General features: G+C 43.9%; 1 protein-coding gene across 3 annotated transcripts in view; it reads right to left on the bottom strand.

Annotated features, from left to right (window-relative positions):
* The window catches only part of COL12A1 (collagen type XII alpha 1 chain), a 111,077-nt gene extending 98,832 nt beyond the window's left edge, over positions 1 to 12,245 (bottom strand). For 2 of the 3 annotated variants that reach the window (XM_059701166.1, XM_059701167.1), the window contains exons 1-4: positions 12,105 to 12,245; positions 8,924 to 9,037; positions 2,388 to 2,504; positions 248 to 391 (exon numbers count right to left, since the gene is read on the bottom strand). In XM_059701166.1, the coding sequence (XP_059557149.1) occupies positions 248 to 391; positions 2,388 to 2,504; positions 8,924 to 8,996 (334 nt within the window). In that variant the 5' untranslated portion in view covers positions 8,997 to 9,037; positions 12,105 to 12,245. The remainder of the gene's footprint in view (positions 1 to 247; positions 392 to 2,387; positions 2,505 to 8,923; positions 9,038 to 12,104) is intronic. The other variant, XM_059701168.1, reaches the window with a different exon arrangement.
* Positions 12,246 to 16,222: the final 3,977 nt, after the last annotated feature.

Here is a 16,222-nt window from a genome sequence, read left to right as displayed (position 1 = left end):
GGCAAACTTTAATGTTTTTAATAGTTTTCATTCATAACATTCCTAATGATTCCAGCAACCAAGCTTATAAATCAAGAATGAGTTATTCGTATCCACTAATAACTAGGATCATAAAGATGACTATTCTAGGAAGAATAGTTAATACTGATATTAATTAACTCTTCATGGTTACAGAATAAATGTAAAAGTGGGAGAAACCTTCTGCCAAAATATTACAAGAATAAAAGTACTTTATATGTATGCTTACTTGTTAGTTGACCTATAACTGGTACACTTTCTTCTACTTCATCATATGAAGTGATTGTCACCACATACTCTATTTCAGGTATTAGATCTGATAATAAAGTTTCAGTGGTATCAGCTGCAAGGGTAAATTCTTTAGTTGGCCCATCTGGAAATATAGAAAGGAATATATGAATGCAACAAAAACATTTTTACATATAACACAATATAATGTAATTCCCAGATATACTCAAAATCTGAAAAATTCAATATAGATTATTTTTCAGAACATCCAAACATTGTTTTACTGTTCTTCAAAACCAAAACTTTGAATTCTAGATAGTCAGTAAATAGACTTGCTACAAGCATATCCAATATTTGTTTGAGGACTTAAGGAGTCATCTAGATTGAAGATAGTCCAGAACAGCAAACCAAAAATCTCTTATTATTTTGGAAGACTAATAATAGATAACGAAGTTTTTTATAAATGAGATATAAAGTAGGAAATAATTTAATATTAAAGTATGCATTGAAGGAGAGCAGAGAAAGCAAAAAAAGGGGGAGGATCAAAATCGGCTCCTGGAAAACAGGCTAAAATTAACCTTTACTGGGAGACAGTTAGTGTGGAAGCAATGCATCCTCCACACTCAAAAGGGTGCATACCTTACTGGGAACCACGCCTCTGAATTCACTAGGTAGCAAACGCTTCAAGGCACAGTATGCATAGTGTTTATTTACATATTAACCATTTTTATACTTCCTTCTAGATCAGCGGTTCTCAACCTGTGGGTCGCGACCCTTTTGGGGGTCGAATGACCCTTTCACAGGGATCGCCTAAGACCATCGGAAAACACATATATAATTACATATTGTTTTTGTGATTAATCACTATGCTTTAATTATGTTCAATTTGTAACAATGAAATTGGGGGACACCATAACATCAGGAACTGTATTAAAGGGTTGCGGCATTAGGAAGGTTGAGAACCACTGTTCTAGATTATGTTAAATTTCAAATCAATCAGGAAATTCAGTAGTTCCAAAGGGCTGAGTGCCCATAAAGATTTTCAAATTATGTTAAAATTTCATCAAAACATAAATAATCAAAAAAGGTAACAGATGTAATAAACTCTGAAAAGTGCTCTTGGTTTACATGTAGAGCATTGCAGAACCAACCAGGGCCCGCACGGAACAGGAGGACAGCAGGGCTCTGCTGTGCCGGGTGGTCCCAGTACCGGCGTGGGGAATTTAGGAGTCAGTGATTTACAACATCTGGAAACAGAATGGATGCCTTTTAACTGCTTTTCTGTTTCGGAATGAATGAATTAGTTGACTACAAATGTATATGGGGAGAAAAGATTCAAAGGAAAAGTAAATTCTTGACCCCTTTTTTAAGTTCTCAGATCATATCAAAAAGCAGTTTCCCAATTCCCTGATAAATCAGCATTTAAAATTCTTGGTAGTTTTTAAAGCCATAAATAAACACAGCTCTGATAAGTTATGTTGACATCATCCATCTCTACTGTCAGTCTATCAAGACTTGATCCTACCACTTGGATAGTGTTAGTGGAAATGGTGATTTTTCCATTTAATGTTAGAACTAAAAGTTAATCAGCAGAGATTGGTTCCCCACACTTGGGCAATATCATGAACACTAAATATAACTCTTGAGAAACAAAGCCTTTTTTTTTTTTTTAGACACTCTATAGAGTCCACTCAAAGTAAATTCTTATCTTTTGTCATAGTAGCTCACCATTATCCCAGAATAACAAATTCCCTTAAATACTGAAGTGTTTAGGACATGGGGTAAGGTATAGCAACTCACTTTATCACTTGATACTTTACATGTTGAATATTAACTAATTCCAGAAGAATGTTAAGAGGTGAAAACTCTATTTTATAAAATCAAAGATGACCAGCAATATTCTGATCAGGTTAAAAAACAAAGTCCATTTTTAATAACAACAGCTTAGCACAGCAAACCATGTTAATGAAGCTCAACACTATAAAAATATAACAGTGAGTACTAGACTGAGCCCACCAAATATTTGGTGACATTGGCTAAATCTATCAGGTTTTCTAAATCTCAGATTCTTCATAATAAAATGAAAAGAGGGGAAAAGACTGGATTATATTATCTTTAATGTTCCTGATAATAAAACTTACCTGTTGTAGGATCCACTGTTATTCTATAACCCACAATTGGATCAACTGGTCTTGCCCATGACATATGAACAGTATTTTCATCTATTATTTTAAAATTCAAGTCTGAAGGTGGGTCAACTGCAAAAGAGAGAGTGCCTATCAGTTACATTTTCCAATTTCAAAAAATGGTCAAATTAATAAGAATTGTGTTGAGCAAAGCTTACTAAATTGTCTTTGCATAAATTTGTTTCCAACAAATATAAAAGATATCTTGTTGGATAAGAATAAAATTAAAAGCTGACAAGATATGACAAAACATCAGAGAGTATACATATTACAGAAGACAGCACAAAACACTTTTGATTCTTGAGTTGCTAGGTCATCCAAGAATGGCCAGCAAAATCAAGCATACTAGAAACATATTTGGATACAAGTACATACAAGTACAATGAGATCACATATAATAACCACATATGCAAACAATTCACATAACAATTAAAAGAATTTCAATACATGCTGAGTGCAATTTGAATAAGCATGCCATATCACAACCTGCTCACAACCATAGAAGTTCATTTAGAACATTGACGCAATACTTTTTTTCCATAACGTGGAAAAGAATCAATGATATTTTTGGTTCATTCTCTGCATCCAAGTCTTGATTTTTGTTTGACACATCTCAATCTGTGGCAGAGATGAAACTGTATTTTAATGAAAAGATGGAATCATGGGAAATTTAGCACTGTTATGTTTCACAAGGAAATATACATCTAATGTATATTCATACAAATATTCAGATAGTAATGAGATGTTAATAATGTATAAATATGTAAAGAGTGATAAATAGATGTTTATAAAAAGAATATTCTGCCCGTTTACACCAATTTGCTGTATGTTTCCAAGGTGTAAACCAACACTGTTCTTTTCCTTTGCAGCAGGCGTACTCCATACTAGAAATGGCATTTTAAATTAAAATGCCAGTATGGTCTTCTACAAAACAATGGTTAATTATGAAAAGACAACACCAATGTATATTTACAGACATTTATTTACAGAACTTAAAGAAAACAGTGAAGAAGGGTCAGCAATCTGGAGACATGACTGCGCATAAAAACTTGGAGAAGTCAATGGAAGGAATAATCGAAAAGTACAGAAAGAGTTTGCATACAAAACTGTACAGCATCATGCATGTGTCAATGAAATGTTGACTGGTTTTTAGTTTCCCACAATGAACAAAAGCCTCCATGTACAATAGTCATTACACAAAGACGTCTCAGAAATATTTTATAATGATATTCTCTCTGCAATGTTCATGCCTCATCATGCAGCATTGTACTGACTCACTGTCAGTGCATGGTCAATGCGTTACAAACTATTACTCTTGAAGCAGATTCACAAAGTAAGACTTTCAGCCATACTCTTCTTAAGGTATTTAAGTCTGAACGTATTCCTGTGAGTCAGAATTTTTGAGAGATTAAAATCTCTTTGTAGGTTTTCACAGAGGTCAATTGAAATACCGCAGTAGCTTTGAGACATGAGTCATAGAATTTAACTGGGGTTAGCAATTTATGTAATATTAATACGTTTTAATGGAAATAAGATAAAGTAAGCAAACGTTTGCTTTCATAAACTGCTGCTTACAACTGTAGGAGATGGCTTTTTGTTTTTATTGGATACACTAGTAATGGAACGAATGTTATTTTCTTACTATCCATACACAGGCAGTGAGATTAGACTATTAATCTACATGCATAGTTTAATTATCCAACATTCTGCTGTCTGTTACCGTATTGCGAGGTTCAGCTGCCATCATCACTTAGTATAACAAGCATGCAACAAATGTTAATAGGACAATAGCTATTAAGAATATCATTATAAAATATTGTTCCAGTAGCAATGGCTCAGGACAAATTTAATGCAAAGGCAGACACAACTGGCCTGAGCATGCTTTAAAAAAAAATCAGTACATGGAAAAACAGTACCACCAACCTTGTAGGGAAATTGACCTGAAGCGGCAGACATTAGGTTAAAACTGCTGAAGGGCAGCAGCGGCCCACCTTGTTGATTTCCAAATGACCAGGATTCCAGAAAAACTGAAAAATTGACTGTTGGGAAAAGTCTTTAACATTTCAGAGGAATTTAAGGTGTTCAAAGAAACCCAGATGTGGTACTTAGGAATCAAAAGTAAGAAAGAATGGCCAACCAGCATGTGTACAAAGACAGCCCACCCCATTTGTCCTCTTGCCACTTTTATCACATATAAAACCTTTCAGGATTGCCACACTATGTATACATTTTTGGTTTGTTTTCTTTTAAAAAAAAAAAAAAGATAACTTAATTCAATGCAAAATGTATTTTCATTCATTTTAAAAATATTTTCTTTTACATAAAAATAATCCACAACTGCCCTTGTATTGTCACAAGCAGCATCTTGTGTTCCCTGAAATACTTTATAATTGTCTCTTTTTCTTCTCATAACAACCCAGCATGGCAGGCCTTATTATCCCAGTTTCATAGATCAGTGAAATTGAGGGGTTAACACAGCTAATGAGCAGCAAAATTTTGATCCCATGATCTGACTCAGCACATATAATTTTCTTCCATACTGAGTTAAATGTAAAGAATAAGAAATATTTGAGTAAAATATTAACTTTAAAAAACAATATTTAAACATAGTTAACTATTAATATATACATATAATTCTCTATTTTATAAAAACCATTATTTGATGCCTATTCAATAATAAATAAAGATACTCAGATATTTCCAAATTCTTTACACACTTGTTCAAGTAATTTTAAAACTAAAATGTATATCTTGATATATAATTCTTTAAAAATAATGTTTTTAATTATGGCACCTAAAAGGCAGAAACATCCAAGAATTTACCAACTGTGCAGAGGTGGATGGATGGATGGATGGGAAGATGAACAGGTGAATGGGGAATAGCCTAAGTTTTGGCAAGTATATCAAATGCATTGAATATAAAGAAAAACTGAGAAAACACTACAAATAATAATCTTGATAAACTAGTAAGAATTTTAATCTAATCTTTGTGATAATAACACTGAAAATGATGCTACTAAAGTTCTCTAATGGTAGAGAACTTTAGAAATGTGCAAAGAATGATTTTGCTATATTCAATAGATATTCATTTAAATTTTCCATCCGAAGTTAGTATAAATTTAATAATTTTTGTCATGATATAGTTAATAATTTCATTTGTGTTTCTAAAATAACCATTTGAAAATTAATATTTCAGACAAGTAATGAATCATTTGTACACATTATGTAATGTGTTCCCTCGTTAAACTAGCTAGGTTGACCAATTTTTGAACAAGAAAGAAGCACAGTATGGGCAAACTAGCGCTAAATCAGGACTAGAAGACCTGGGTCTTATCTTCCTAAGTAACTATGTTATTTGACTAAATTATTCATCCTCTGTGTCCTCATTTTTTCATGTGGTAGAGGAGAGAATTAGAATAGATCAGTGATGGTGAACCTTTTGAGCTCAATGTGTCAGCATTTTGAAAAACCCTAACTTAACTCTGGTGCTGTGTCACATATAGAAATTTTTCGATATTTGCAACCATAGTAAAACAAAGATTTATATTTTTGATATTTATTTTATATATTTAAATGCCATTTAACAAAGAAAAATCAACCAAAAAAATGAGTTCGCGTGTCACCTCTGACACGCATGTCATGGGTTTGCCATCACTGGAATAGATGATCCATGAGTTCTCTAGTTTGAAATTTCTGATACAAGTTTGACACAGAGTTATATAAATATATATATTAATTAGCTTCTTCATCTAAACACAAGATAATTAAAGCTTATGGCCTCAACTCACTAAAGAATTGGTAATATCAAATTTTTCACTATATATTATAGAGGCCCAGTGCACGAATTTGTGCAGGGCTAGCCGGGGGCAGGGGACCTCAGGCAGTTGGCGGGTCAGCCCAACTCCCTGGTGGAACTCTTGGTAGAACTCCCAGTAGAGGGGACAATTTGCATATTAGTCTTCTATTATATAGGATAATTCTAGGTCATGCAAAGTACTGGCCAAGTGACAAGGTTAATAAAGTCTATGCTGTGTCTAAAAATTATAAATACTAAAGGCAAAAAAAAACCACTTACACCCTTATTTTTATAAGAAAAACTACTGTATTATGAAAAATAAAGTTCCTTGTATAAGTAGGTAGAAGGAAAACAAGATAAAGGTGAGACCACTTATAAAAGAGGAGAAATGCAAAAAGCGAATGCCAAATCTTTTAAATAATTATAAAAAAGTACTGGGCTTTCAACATATAAAAAATTAAGTACGTAGAAATTGGTTGGTAAATAGTAGAAATACAAAAATATAAGTATGACTTGCAAAAGGGAAAGAAAAGTAACTATGGCTACTTTAAACTAAAATTAAAATGACATAGCAGGAAACAGGGGTGCAACTTAAAATTCTGAAATGGCCCCAACAGAAATATTTCAAAGAAATTCTGTTCCTAGCCCATTGTCCCCAGAAAGGTTTTGGCCACGAATTTTGTTAGCCTTTCACAGGCTCCTGGGACCATTAGTTGGTCATTAGCACAGAAGCTGTGCCGTCCAGAACAGGAGCCACCTGCCACACGTGGCTCTCAAGCGCTTGAATCGCGGCCAGTCCAAAATGAAACCCACTGTAAGCTTAGAATCCACACTCAACAGCAAAGACTAAGTACACAAAATGTAAAATATTTTACTAGTGGTTTCTATATTGATTATATGTTGAAATGATAATGTGCTATTATTAGGATACATAAAGTTATGTTACATATATTATAAAAATTAGTAACTCCTGTTTCTTTCTCCTTTTTTAATGTGACAACCAGAAAACTGTAAGTTACATATGTGGCTTGCATTTGTGGCTCTCAATATATTTCTATTTAACAATTCCAAACTAGAGAATAAAGAAAAAAAAGAATCCTATTAAAATATAATTATTAAATGCTGATGTCAGGGGGTGAGAGACAAGAAAAGACACAGCTTAAGATAGAAAAAGAAAAAGCTGTGCCATGTGGAAATAAATATAAATTAAAGACAAAAATGTGCGAAATGTGAAAATAATCAGTAAAAGATAATAAAATGTTCTTTTCAACTGTGCTTTGCTAACCAGCCATTATCCAATTCAGAATTGATTTTTTCCACTTACATCATTTCCAACCTAATTATTTTACTAAGAATTCTCAAATCTTTCTGATTTTCAAATAACTATTTTCTTAATGAGCAATAACTAGGCCACTTCAGTGAATTATCTAAAAATATCTTTAGTAGGGTTTCTAGAGTTCCTAAAATAAACTTCCTTCCTAACAATGACACAGAGAGGAACATTAAAGGCAACCTCATCTGAACATGACTTCACAGAGGCCACTCTGAAAAGCCTCTCCATTCACAAACTATTCATCAGATAAGACGAGCCAGCAAGTTTGTCACTTTCCTAAATGTACCATACATTTTAGAGACTCTCTGCTTTTCCTAATCTTCATTATTTTGTACCTGCAGTCTTGAAATAGAAAATCAAACAACAACAAAAAACTTAGTTTCTCCGGTCTCCGGTGATAATTTAGGGCAGACAGAAACTCCCACTGGGTTAATATATAGAAATGGCTTGTTTAGCAAATTCTGAGAAATGAAGACACCAAGTGCACACAAGAAAAAGAAGTGAGGTCGAAAAATCTATCAGAAGCCCTTCGTTTCCCAGAGGGCAAGGTCACTCGGAGCCATTTTGCAGACCTTGGGGTCAAGGCGACCATCTCCCAGCCCCTGACCAACTCCATGGGCCGGTCTGATGCTGGAAGCAAGAGCGAGAGGGTGGCGTGCCCACCTGGTCTGGTGTCCGCTGGCTTCCTGGATTGGGGACTTTGGCCCAGATCCAACTTTTCTGCTGGGCAACCAAACAGCAAGAACCCTGCGCCACAGGAACACAATCCAGGCCCAGGATCTCTCCTTGCCACCCATCCCCTGGGGGTCTGGCTGCTACCTCGTTTGTCTGCACCACCCGACACTCCGACCGAGATGCCCACAAAACACACAGACGCACAGAGCCGGCGCGGTTGGAGTCTTTTATTTTGTGTCGTCACCAAGGTCACAGCCCAAGCCTGGTGGTTACCAGCTACTCAAGCAAGCCCGTCCTCGAACCAGGGCTCCTGGGCAGCACCTGGAGGTATCCTGTTGGTAGACCTGGGAGCAGCCGTCGCCCCCTCCCGACGGACAGCTGGTCCTCTTGGAAGGCCGCGGCGTAGGTGGCAGTGTGGACAGCACACCGCAGAGACAAGCGCAAGGAGACCACACAGCACTGTACGGAGTGGGTTAGGCAGGATACGAAAGAGCTGCACTTGAGAGCCGGGAAATGGACAAACCTCAGTAGAAGAGGGAGTTTCTCTGGAGGAGAGAAACCCCAGGAGAAAAAGAGAAGGTGCGGGGAAACAGAACAAGCTATAGAAAGAGGATTCACTTGTTGTTCTTTTTTCTTTTCTCTAATTCTGCATTGTCACTGGGGGCGGGTGAAGGGAGAGTCTTTTACCTTCTGCCTCAGTGGAAGACAGGAGCAGGGCGGCACCCAGGATGGCGAGCGCTGGGGGAAGCCTGGTCTTCATGCTTGGCCTGGGCCTGGGAGCTCACAGCCACATGAAGGGATCTGAGGGAGGAAGCAGTCACTGCATCAGAACCGGGTCTGGGCAGGCCTAGAACCAGCTTAGAACTGGAGCCGGGCCCCGGGCCAGGCCCCAACCAGATCTGCCTTGATAACCACCAGGGCCGAGCCCAGCATCTAATGAATGGGCTTACTGTGAAGCCGTGGAAGTCGAGTTCATCTAGAGCAGTTTAATCATGGCCCTAAGAGGGAGTTCAAGTTTAAAGAGGGTCCTGCTTTCCTCGAGGCTGGTCCTGCTTAGTATCCAGGGTAAAGGCCCGACCAGACCCCACATGACTTCAGCCTGCCTGGGTGATGGCTAATTCAGAGGTCATTTTATCCCTGACTCAACCAAATGTCTCTTCCAGCTGGGGATTTTATTTGGCCGGCCACTTTTTCCTAGCTGCTGAACTCTTTAGGTAACTGTACTTTAGTGGTCTCAGGGTAATTTGGAAAAGTATAATAAACCTCTTTTACTCTCTTTTTTCTTCATTTTGTTCTGCCTACAAATATGCAGCTCTTTAGGTCTGAAATGGATTATACAGAAATAGGAAAGGTCCAACTGAAACCTGATCCGCTACTAGCTGTGTTGTCTTCACATCTAATAAACCCTGCACCAAAATTAGGGGAAAACAACTCTAAAATGCATAATAAAAAAGGGACACGCAATAGAAGAGACAAAACACTCCTGTTTCCCGAAGATATTTTTTTATAAAAATTCTCAGTAATAATTACTCTTTTCATTTAGCTGTTCATTTATTCCAGAAGATTACAGGTATGTGTTCTCCAGAGAAGAGTATGTCCTATTCTGATTTTTCCTGACTTTGTAACTAGATTATTAACTCCTTAAAGACAAAGAGCCTTATTCGTCTTTTATAGTCCCCAGCACACAGTAGGTGCTTAACCCATGAGGGTAGGAGGGAATCTTCTAAAACATTCTAAGGTCCAATCCAGAGACAAAAGCTGCTAGCAATGAACTCAACTGGGAAGCTGCCAGAGGTAAAACATAAAAAGAGAGTTGACTCTGGATACATAAATTATTGTAAGGCAACAAACGAGGCCTCATGCTCAGGAATCCAAAAATGAGCCAAAGGTCGAACCCTCTCTGAGAAAAGAACCTGACAAGCTCCAACCAGGTCTTTCCAAATAATTGGCACAATGTATTAGGGCAGCTTTCCTCGGCCTGAGCGTAAATTGCATTTTAAATGTCTGCTAAGCAGGCATGCCAAATTTGCCCGGAGCACTTTTCTATGAAGCCAAAATTAAGATTTTGGCACTGCTCTGGAGATCCAAAGGCTCTAGCAATTTCTTTCTCCCTAATTAACAACAGTTTGACATTTCTAACCCTCTTCTACATCAGTGAAAAGCAAGAAGTGAAGCTGGCCCATTGTTCCCGTCATCTGGCCTTTACTTTGCTATAATAATTTCCAACTCAGTTGGCAGTCGTGCTCGCGAAAAGTTAAAGGCTGACAATGTACCCACCGAAAAGCTGTGTGCAGATATTTTTTTAAAACCGCTAGTCTCCACCAAAAAAAAAAAAAAAAAAAAAAAAAAAAAAGCAGTGGAGGCACTTTTGTCTGGGTCTAGAGCGCCACCTATCGGGTGCCTGATTCAGTGGCAAGAATGAATCACATTGCGGCCGGGTATCTGAACATATAGTCAGTTCATCCAGCCAGCCAGGCATTCGTCCATATGTCTTTTTCTTTTTCTTTTCTTTCTTTCTTTCCTTCTCTTTCTTTTCTTTCTTTCTTCCCTTCTCTTTCTTTCTTTCTTTTTTTTAGTTTTCTCTCCTTTTAGCCAAAACATTTATCTGAATGCTTAGCAACACTTCATTGAGCATTCTCAGACATAAATGTCTGAAAGCTGCCGTCCCTACGTGGCAGCGAGGATTCCCTCACTTCACCCTCATGAATGAAAATGAGTCAGTTGGGGGGCGGGGGGGTTGCGGGGGCAATCCTAAGGGATTTGTCTCCTTCTGCCTATTTGCCCCCTCCCAACCCCGGTGGAAGGGGCCAGTTCCTTAACGTCAAGTTTAAAATGGAAATAAAACATCCCCACCCCCACCCCGCGGGGGTCCTTCTAGAACCCCTGCTTGTCATCTACCTCCTCTGCCCACCGCTACCTGGACAACAGTTGGCCAAGGGCGAGCTTAGCGCTCATTTCCTTCCTTGCCCCCTCCCACTTCCAGCGTACCAGCACGCGTTAGAAGGTCCAGGCTGAGGTGGGGGGCAGGGGTTCCTGGAAAGCCCCAAATGGTCACCGGAGGGTCCTGAGGATGCTGGGTTCGAAGTACCTTTTCTGTTCCCTGGCTCCCGGTCTCCGGTCCGTAAATGAACCCGGCGCCCACACTCCCTGATCCCTACAGTCTCTAGGATTTGGGATGGAAACTACCTAAGAGGTTCCACTGACCCCGGGCAGGGCCTCCACCAATGCACTCGGGAAAGAAGTCGGGAGAGGGAGCCTTCTCCGGGCCAAGGCTGAGTTCCCTAGAACCAGACCAACCCGCCATCGTGGACGCCTGGAAAGGCAGAGGAACGAGCCAGAACCCTCGACCAGGAATCTGTCTCAAGATGCCACCCACACCCGCGCAGCCACGACCGACGAGCTGCAGAGCACTCAGCCGGCCCTCCAAAGAATTCCACACCGTGCGTCACCAAAATACCTTCCCTGCGCCCGGCTGCACCACGGCACCCCCGGCAACGCTGCAGGCGCGAGACAATGGGGGGCCGGTGGCCACAAAACCGGGCGCGCCCTGCATTGAAATCCACAGCATCTATAGATGAAATCGCTCTACAAAGAGAAACATGGAACAGGGTACTGGACGCACACACCGCCGCCTGCCTCCGCTCCTAAGAAAAGCTACAATTCTTTCTCTCGCAAAGATACAAATGAATCACAAAACCCAAATACACCTGGCAAATCTCAGGCACATCTCCACTCGTACAAGTCCAAACGGTCCTCGCCCGGGATCCTGAATGGCTTAGGGCGGAGCAAGCAACAGGCTAGAAGCAAGTTTCCCTCGTTATCGCTGGGAGGGATGGGGCCAGAGAGAAGGGCGAGAAGCCGAACCGACCTGAGGCGGCTGTGATCCAGGTGCAGGCAGCGGCGGCGGCTTTCCGAGGTCCTGGAAGACTGCGCTCGCTGCGACCCCGCCACGCCCGGACAAGTGGCGAAGCGCTGCGGGAGCCCCTGGCGGCTGCCGAGAGTTGGGTAGCGTCAGGGCCACCTGGAAGGAGGAGGAGGAGGATCCCGGGAAGAGCGGCTGGAGCGACTGAACCGGCGGAGACGGCCGGGGAGGGGAGCGCAGCTGCCGGCGCGCGGACGCGTCTGGGGCGGCTCGCCTTCGTCGAGTGCGAAGAGGCTCCGCGCCGCGGGCTACTTAATAGAGGGCTGTTCCCAGCTCTCAGTTTACTCGGTTACGAAACGCCTGGGAAGGTGGACGGCTGCCACGGGGTGATGTATGCTCCTCCGGCGGTGAAGGAGGTCTACTTTTGGGAACGTGTGCATACTTCGAGCATTCCTTCGGCGTGAGGTGGCGATCGCGGTAGTAGCAGTGCCCCGCCGGGGAGCGGGGGAGGGGGGTGCGGGGAGGGAGGGGGAGGAAGCGGGGAGGGGGACAGCCGCAGCCGGGTTCACTGCCAAGGGAAGCCGCGCACGCCTCCGCTTGGGGCGGGCTGGGGAGCTCGGGTTTCCCCTGTGCGTGCGATTTCCTTTAATGAATTTATTTTTTCTAAATTAAGAACAATGGGAGGGAGAGCAGCGACTCTCGTTTTCAAAACTGCGAGGATGTGTGACCGACCCCACCCCATCCTAGCCCCATCCCTCATCATCCCCATCTACCCTTCCTCCCACTCCGTCCTGGGTGCACTTAAAACCGATTTACAGGGTTTCCATTAACTAACTGTCTGTGCACGCGGCTCGCCTTCTGTCTTTTTCAGTCTCGGAGCGGCGATTGGAAACCCGGACAGCCGCCCGCGACGGGATGGCTTTCCCAGTCTTGTCTCTCTCTCTCTCCCCTGATGCTTAAGGACGGAACTGAGAGGCTTGGTATGAGCCTAGAGAGAGAGCGACCAACGCTATGAAACCCCAGGGCCCCCCTAACGGGAAGCCGTTCGGGAACTAGTTCCATCCACTGTGGAAAGTGCTCACTCGGGTCAGAGCAAAGCCTGGCCCCGCGTGGAGGAATCGGACCAAAAGCTCTGTCCTTGAAACCCCGTGGGGTCAAGGCACAGAAGGGAAGTCAGTTTCCCCCCGCTGCTGGGGAGACGGGAGCCCAATGTGGGGCTGACATCCCGCCAGCAGCATCTCCAGCTCGCCGCCTCCTCTCCGCTCCACTCCACCCCTTGGCCCTGAGCGGGGAGCCTGGCAGTCAGGGCTGCCAACTTGTACTAGACGCACGGGAGGAAGCGCGGGCTCTGACATTGTGGCATCTGAAAAGCGCTTCGGGAGAGGTTCACTTTACGCACGTCTGTGCGCGCAGCACCAGCACTAGCCCTGCGCCCTTTGGCCTCTGGAAGCCCAGGGGTTCTCCCTTCAAGGACGAGCCACCGGGGATGGAGGAGGTGGCGCCACGGGGAACGCGGGAGGGGCGTCCGTGTAATTCACCGGCTGCAATGCAGTGGAGGACTGGTGGCCAACGTAAACCTCTCTTCCCTGTTTGATGTGACGTCTGCTAGCTTGGCCTTCCCTCCTTCGAGCGTGATCCTCTCCGAACTTGCTTCAGAACGGCAGGAACTTGCAGGGCGGCCCCCTGCCCTCCGCCCCACGCTTAGGCTGCCTCCGGCCACAGGCAGAAACGCCAGAGAGAAGGCTGGCAGGGGGGAAGTGGAACTCGCCACCTTTGCACATTCCCCGAGTACACACAGCCCACTCGAAGTCCAGCTGGGCAGCTCGCACAAAGAGCCCACACACGCACAGCGCAGTCTTTTCCCTTTCCAACTCTCACAGCTCGGCTGCCCGGCGCACACCCCCAGCGCGAGCGCGTCCTGGCCAGGAGCACCTCCCCGCGCTCTGCAGGGCGCACGGCCGTCGCCGCACACCAATGAGTCCCCATCCTGGCCAGAGAGCACCCGGCTGCTCCCCACCCGAACATGCCACTTCACTCCCCTCTCCCAGATGCCTATGAGCGGACCGCAGCCTCCGGGACGAACCTGAGTAGAGAAGTCCCGGCAGCGCCTCCCTGGCACCCAGTAGGGCTCCACCGCACCCGCGGCTGTCCTGGCCCGCTCGGCGGCCTGGAACTACCCGGGACGCCCCAGGGACACGACTCCCCCGCCCCGGGTCTAGAGAAAGACAACTGCCCGTCTGCCTAGGCTGGCTGGGATTTGCATTTAGCCCAGGTCAGGGTGTGTGTATGTGTATGTGAGTGCGCGCGCGCGCCTTTTCTACCTTTTCGCACTTTTTTTAAAATTTGTGATAGTGATGTTGACTAGGGAGCAATGTAACAGTGGGTGTTGATATCCTTCGTTTAAAAAGAGTTCCCTGCTGTTTGAGAGCTGCAAATGCATCTATCAGCCGGGAGTGCTGGTGTGAGTCAACCTCCGCGGAGCCGAGGGTACTGGCTGCCTCTGTCAATGAGGCTGGAGAAGGCAAACTGGGTGCAAGAGGCTTCCGTCCCCAGGAGCACGCACTTTGCACCGCTCTCCAAACCGGAGCAGAGTGCTAGGGACCCGCACGGCCGTCCTCTCTTGTTCAAGGCATTCTTGCTCACGTACTTAGATTTAATGCATTTGCAAATAGTTGCTACAAAGGAATGTAGGTAATATAAACCCCTGGCTGCAAACGCCCTCTGGCCCTCAGAAAAAGGATTCCTACACAAAGTTTCCAGAGTAGGATGAGAGGAGAGGGAGGGAGGGGACGCCTGGGTCGGGGAGTGCACAGAAGCATAGCCACAAGCTCATCTCAACACATCCACCTCCAGGGGACACTCAGATGCATCCAAAGGGGCGCCTTAGGGGCCTCCCCCCATGACGTCTGCATTGTTTCTACTCTTGGGGCCCTTAAACTGAACATCCAGTCTGGTAAACGGACAAATGTGTCAAAAATGTGTAGGCTCTCTTTCCAACCTGTGCCCTTCAGTAGTGCGTCCAGTTCTTAATACCCCTCGTAATCTGTTAAGTTTGGAAAAAAAAAAAAAGTAAAAGATGGTGTTTATCGACTGAGGCAGAGATGGCTGCATTGATTCAGTTTGGCTCTCATTCCTGGGGCTATATTCTGGGATCTACCCCCCTCACTCTCCCTCGCTACTACTCCCACCTCTTCTCCCTCCGGCTCCTGGGTTCCCGGCGGCTCCAAAGCTTCCGATTTCTTGTCCGACAGCGCGATCTAGCGGTCAGCGCGAGCTCTGGAGTCGGAGGTCAAAGTCACAGCCTGGAAGTGAACAGTTGGGAGTTTTTGCAGTGTGTCATTGATCTATCTGATTCCAGGACTGACAGAGGTAACAGGATAGAAGAACCAGTGGAAAAGTGACACAAACTTTTCTTGTGCCCATGAATTAACCGCCTATAGAAATGACTGCCCCAGGGTTGCCGTGAGGTTCTGGTCAGGGGTAGAGGAGGGAAGAGGTGCTAGTTTAGATCACAGCAGGGCCCTCACCTTCTAAAAAAGCAAAAGTGGCCCCCTCCTGGGTTCGCTTGGGGTTGGCTTCGTCAGCGTTCCTAGCGACCTGCTTCCCTTTACGTTCTTGCTGATGGGCCTTGGGGGGAGGGAGAGAGATAACCTGGTCTCAATGTGCCCTGATTGTTCGGCACCTGGCCTGGGGCTGCGCGTGGGCTGTAGGGAGAGAGGGCTTTAAGGGTGCCACATGAAGAAAGCCCTCACAATCCCTTTGCGATAAGAATGTAATGGGAGGAGGTAGTGCCACCAGCCCTATTTCTCTGCAGAGAGGCAGTGACCAGCAAGAGCCAGAAACACTGCATCTGAATCCTCTCCCGTAGGCCCCTGCGTGCTAGGCAAAGAAAACACATGTAAAGATCACCTTGTATGTGCCTGTGCGGTGCCAAGCTCAGAACAATTGATACAAAGACAAGAGGAGGCTTTGCCCTCAAAACTCTAAGTAATACATGGGGCACCTGAAGCAACTTCACATGCACCACTTAAATCTCCTTCAAGTGTTTTAACATTAAAAGCCAGAAGCAATAGGCAACTAGCCTCTCTGCCCTAGCAACGCTGAGGAATCCTGACACCAAAGCC

Source organism: Myotis daubentonii, chromosome 6 (genome assembly GCF_963259705.1).
Source record: "Myotis daubentonii chromosome 6, mMyoDau2.1, whole genome shotgun sequence".
NCBI lineage: Eukaryota > Metazoa > Chordata > Mammalia > Chiroptera > Vespertilionidae > Myotis > Myotis daubentonii.
This window is presented reverse-complemented; position numbering and strand designations above follow the sequence as displayed.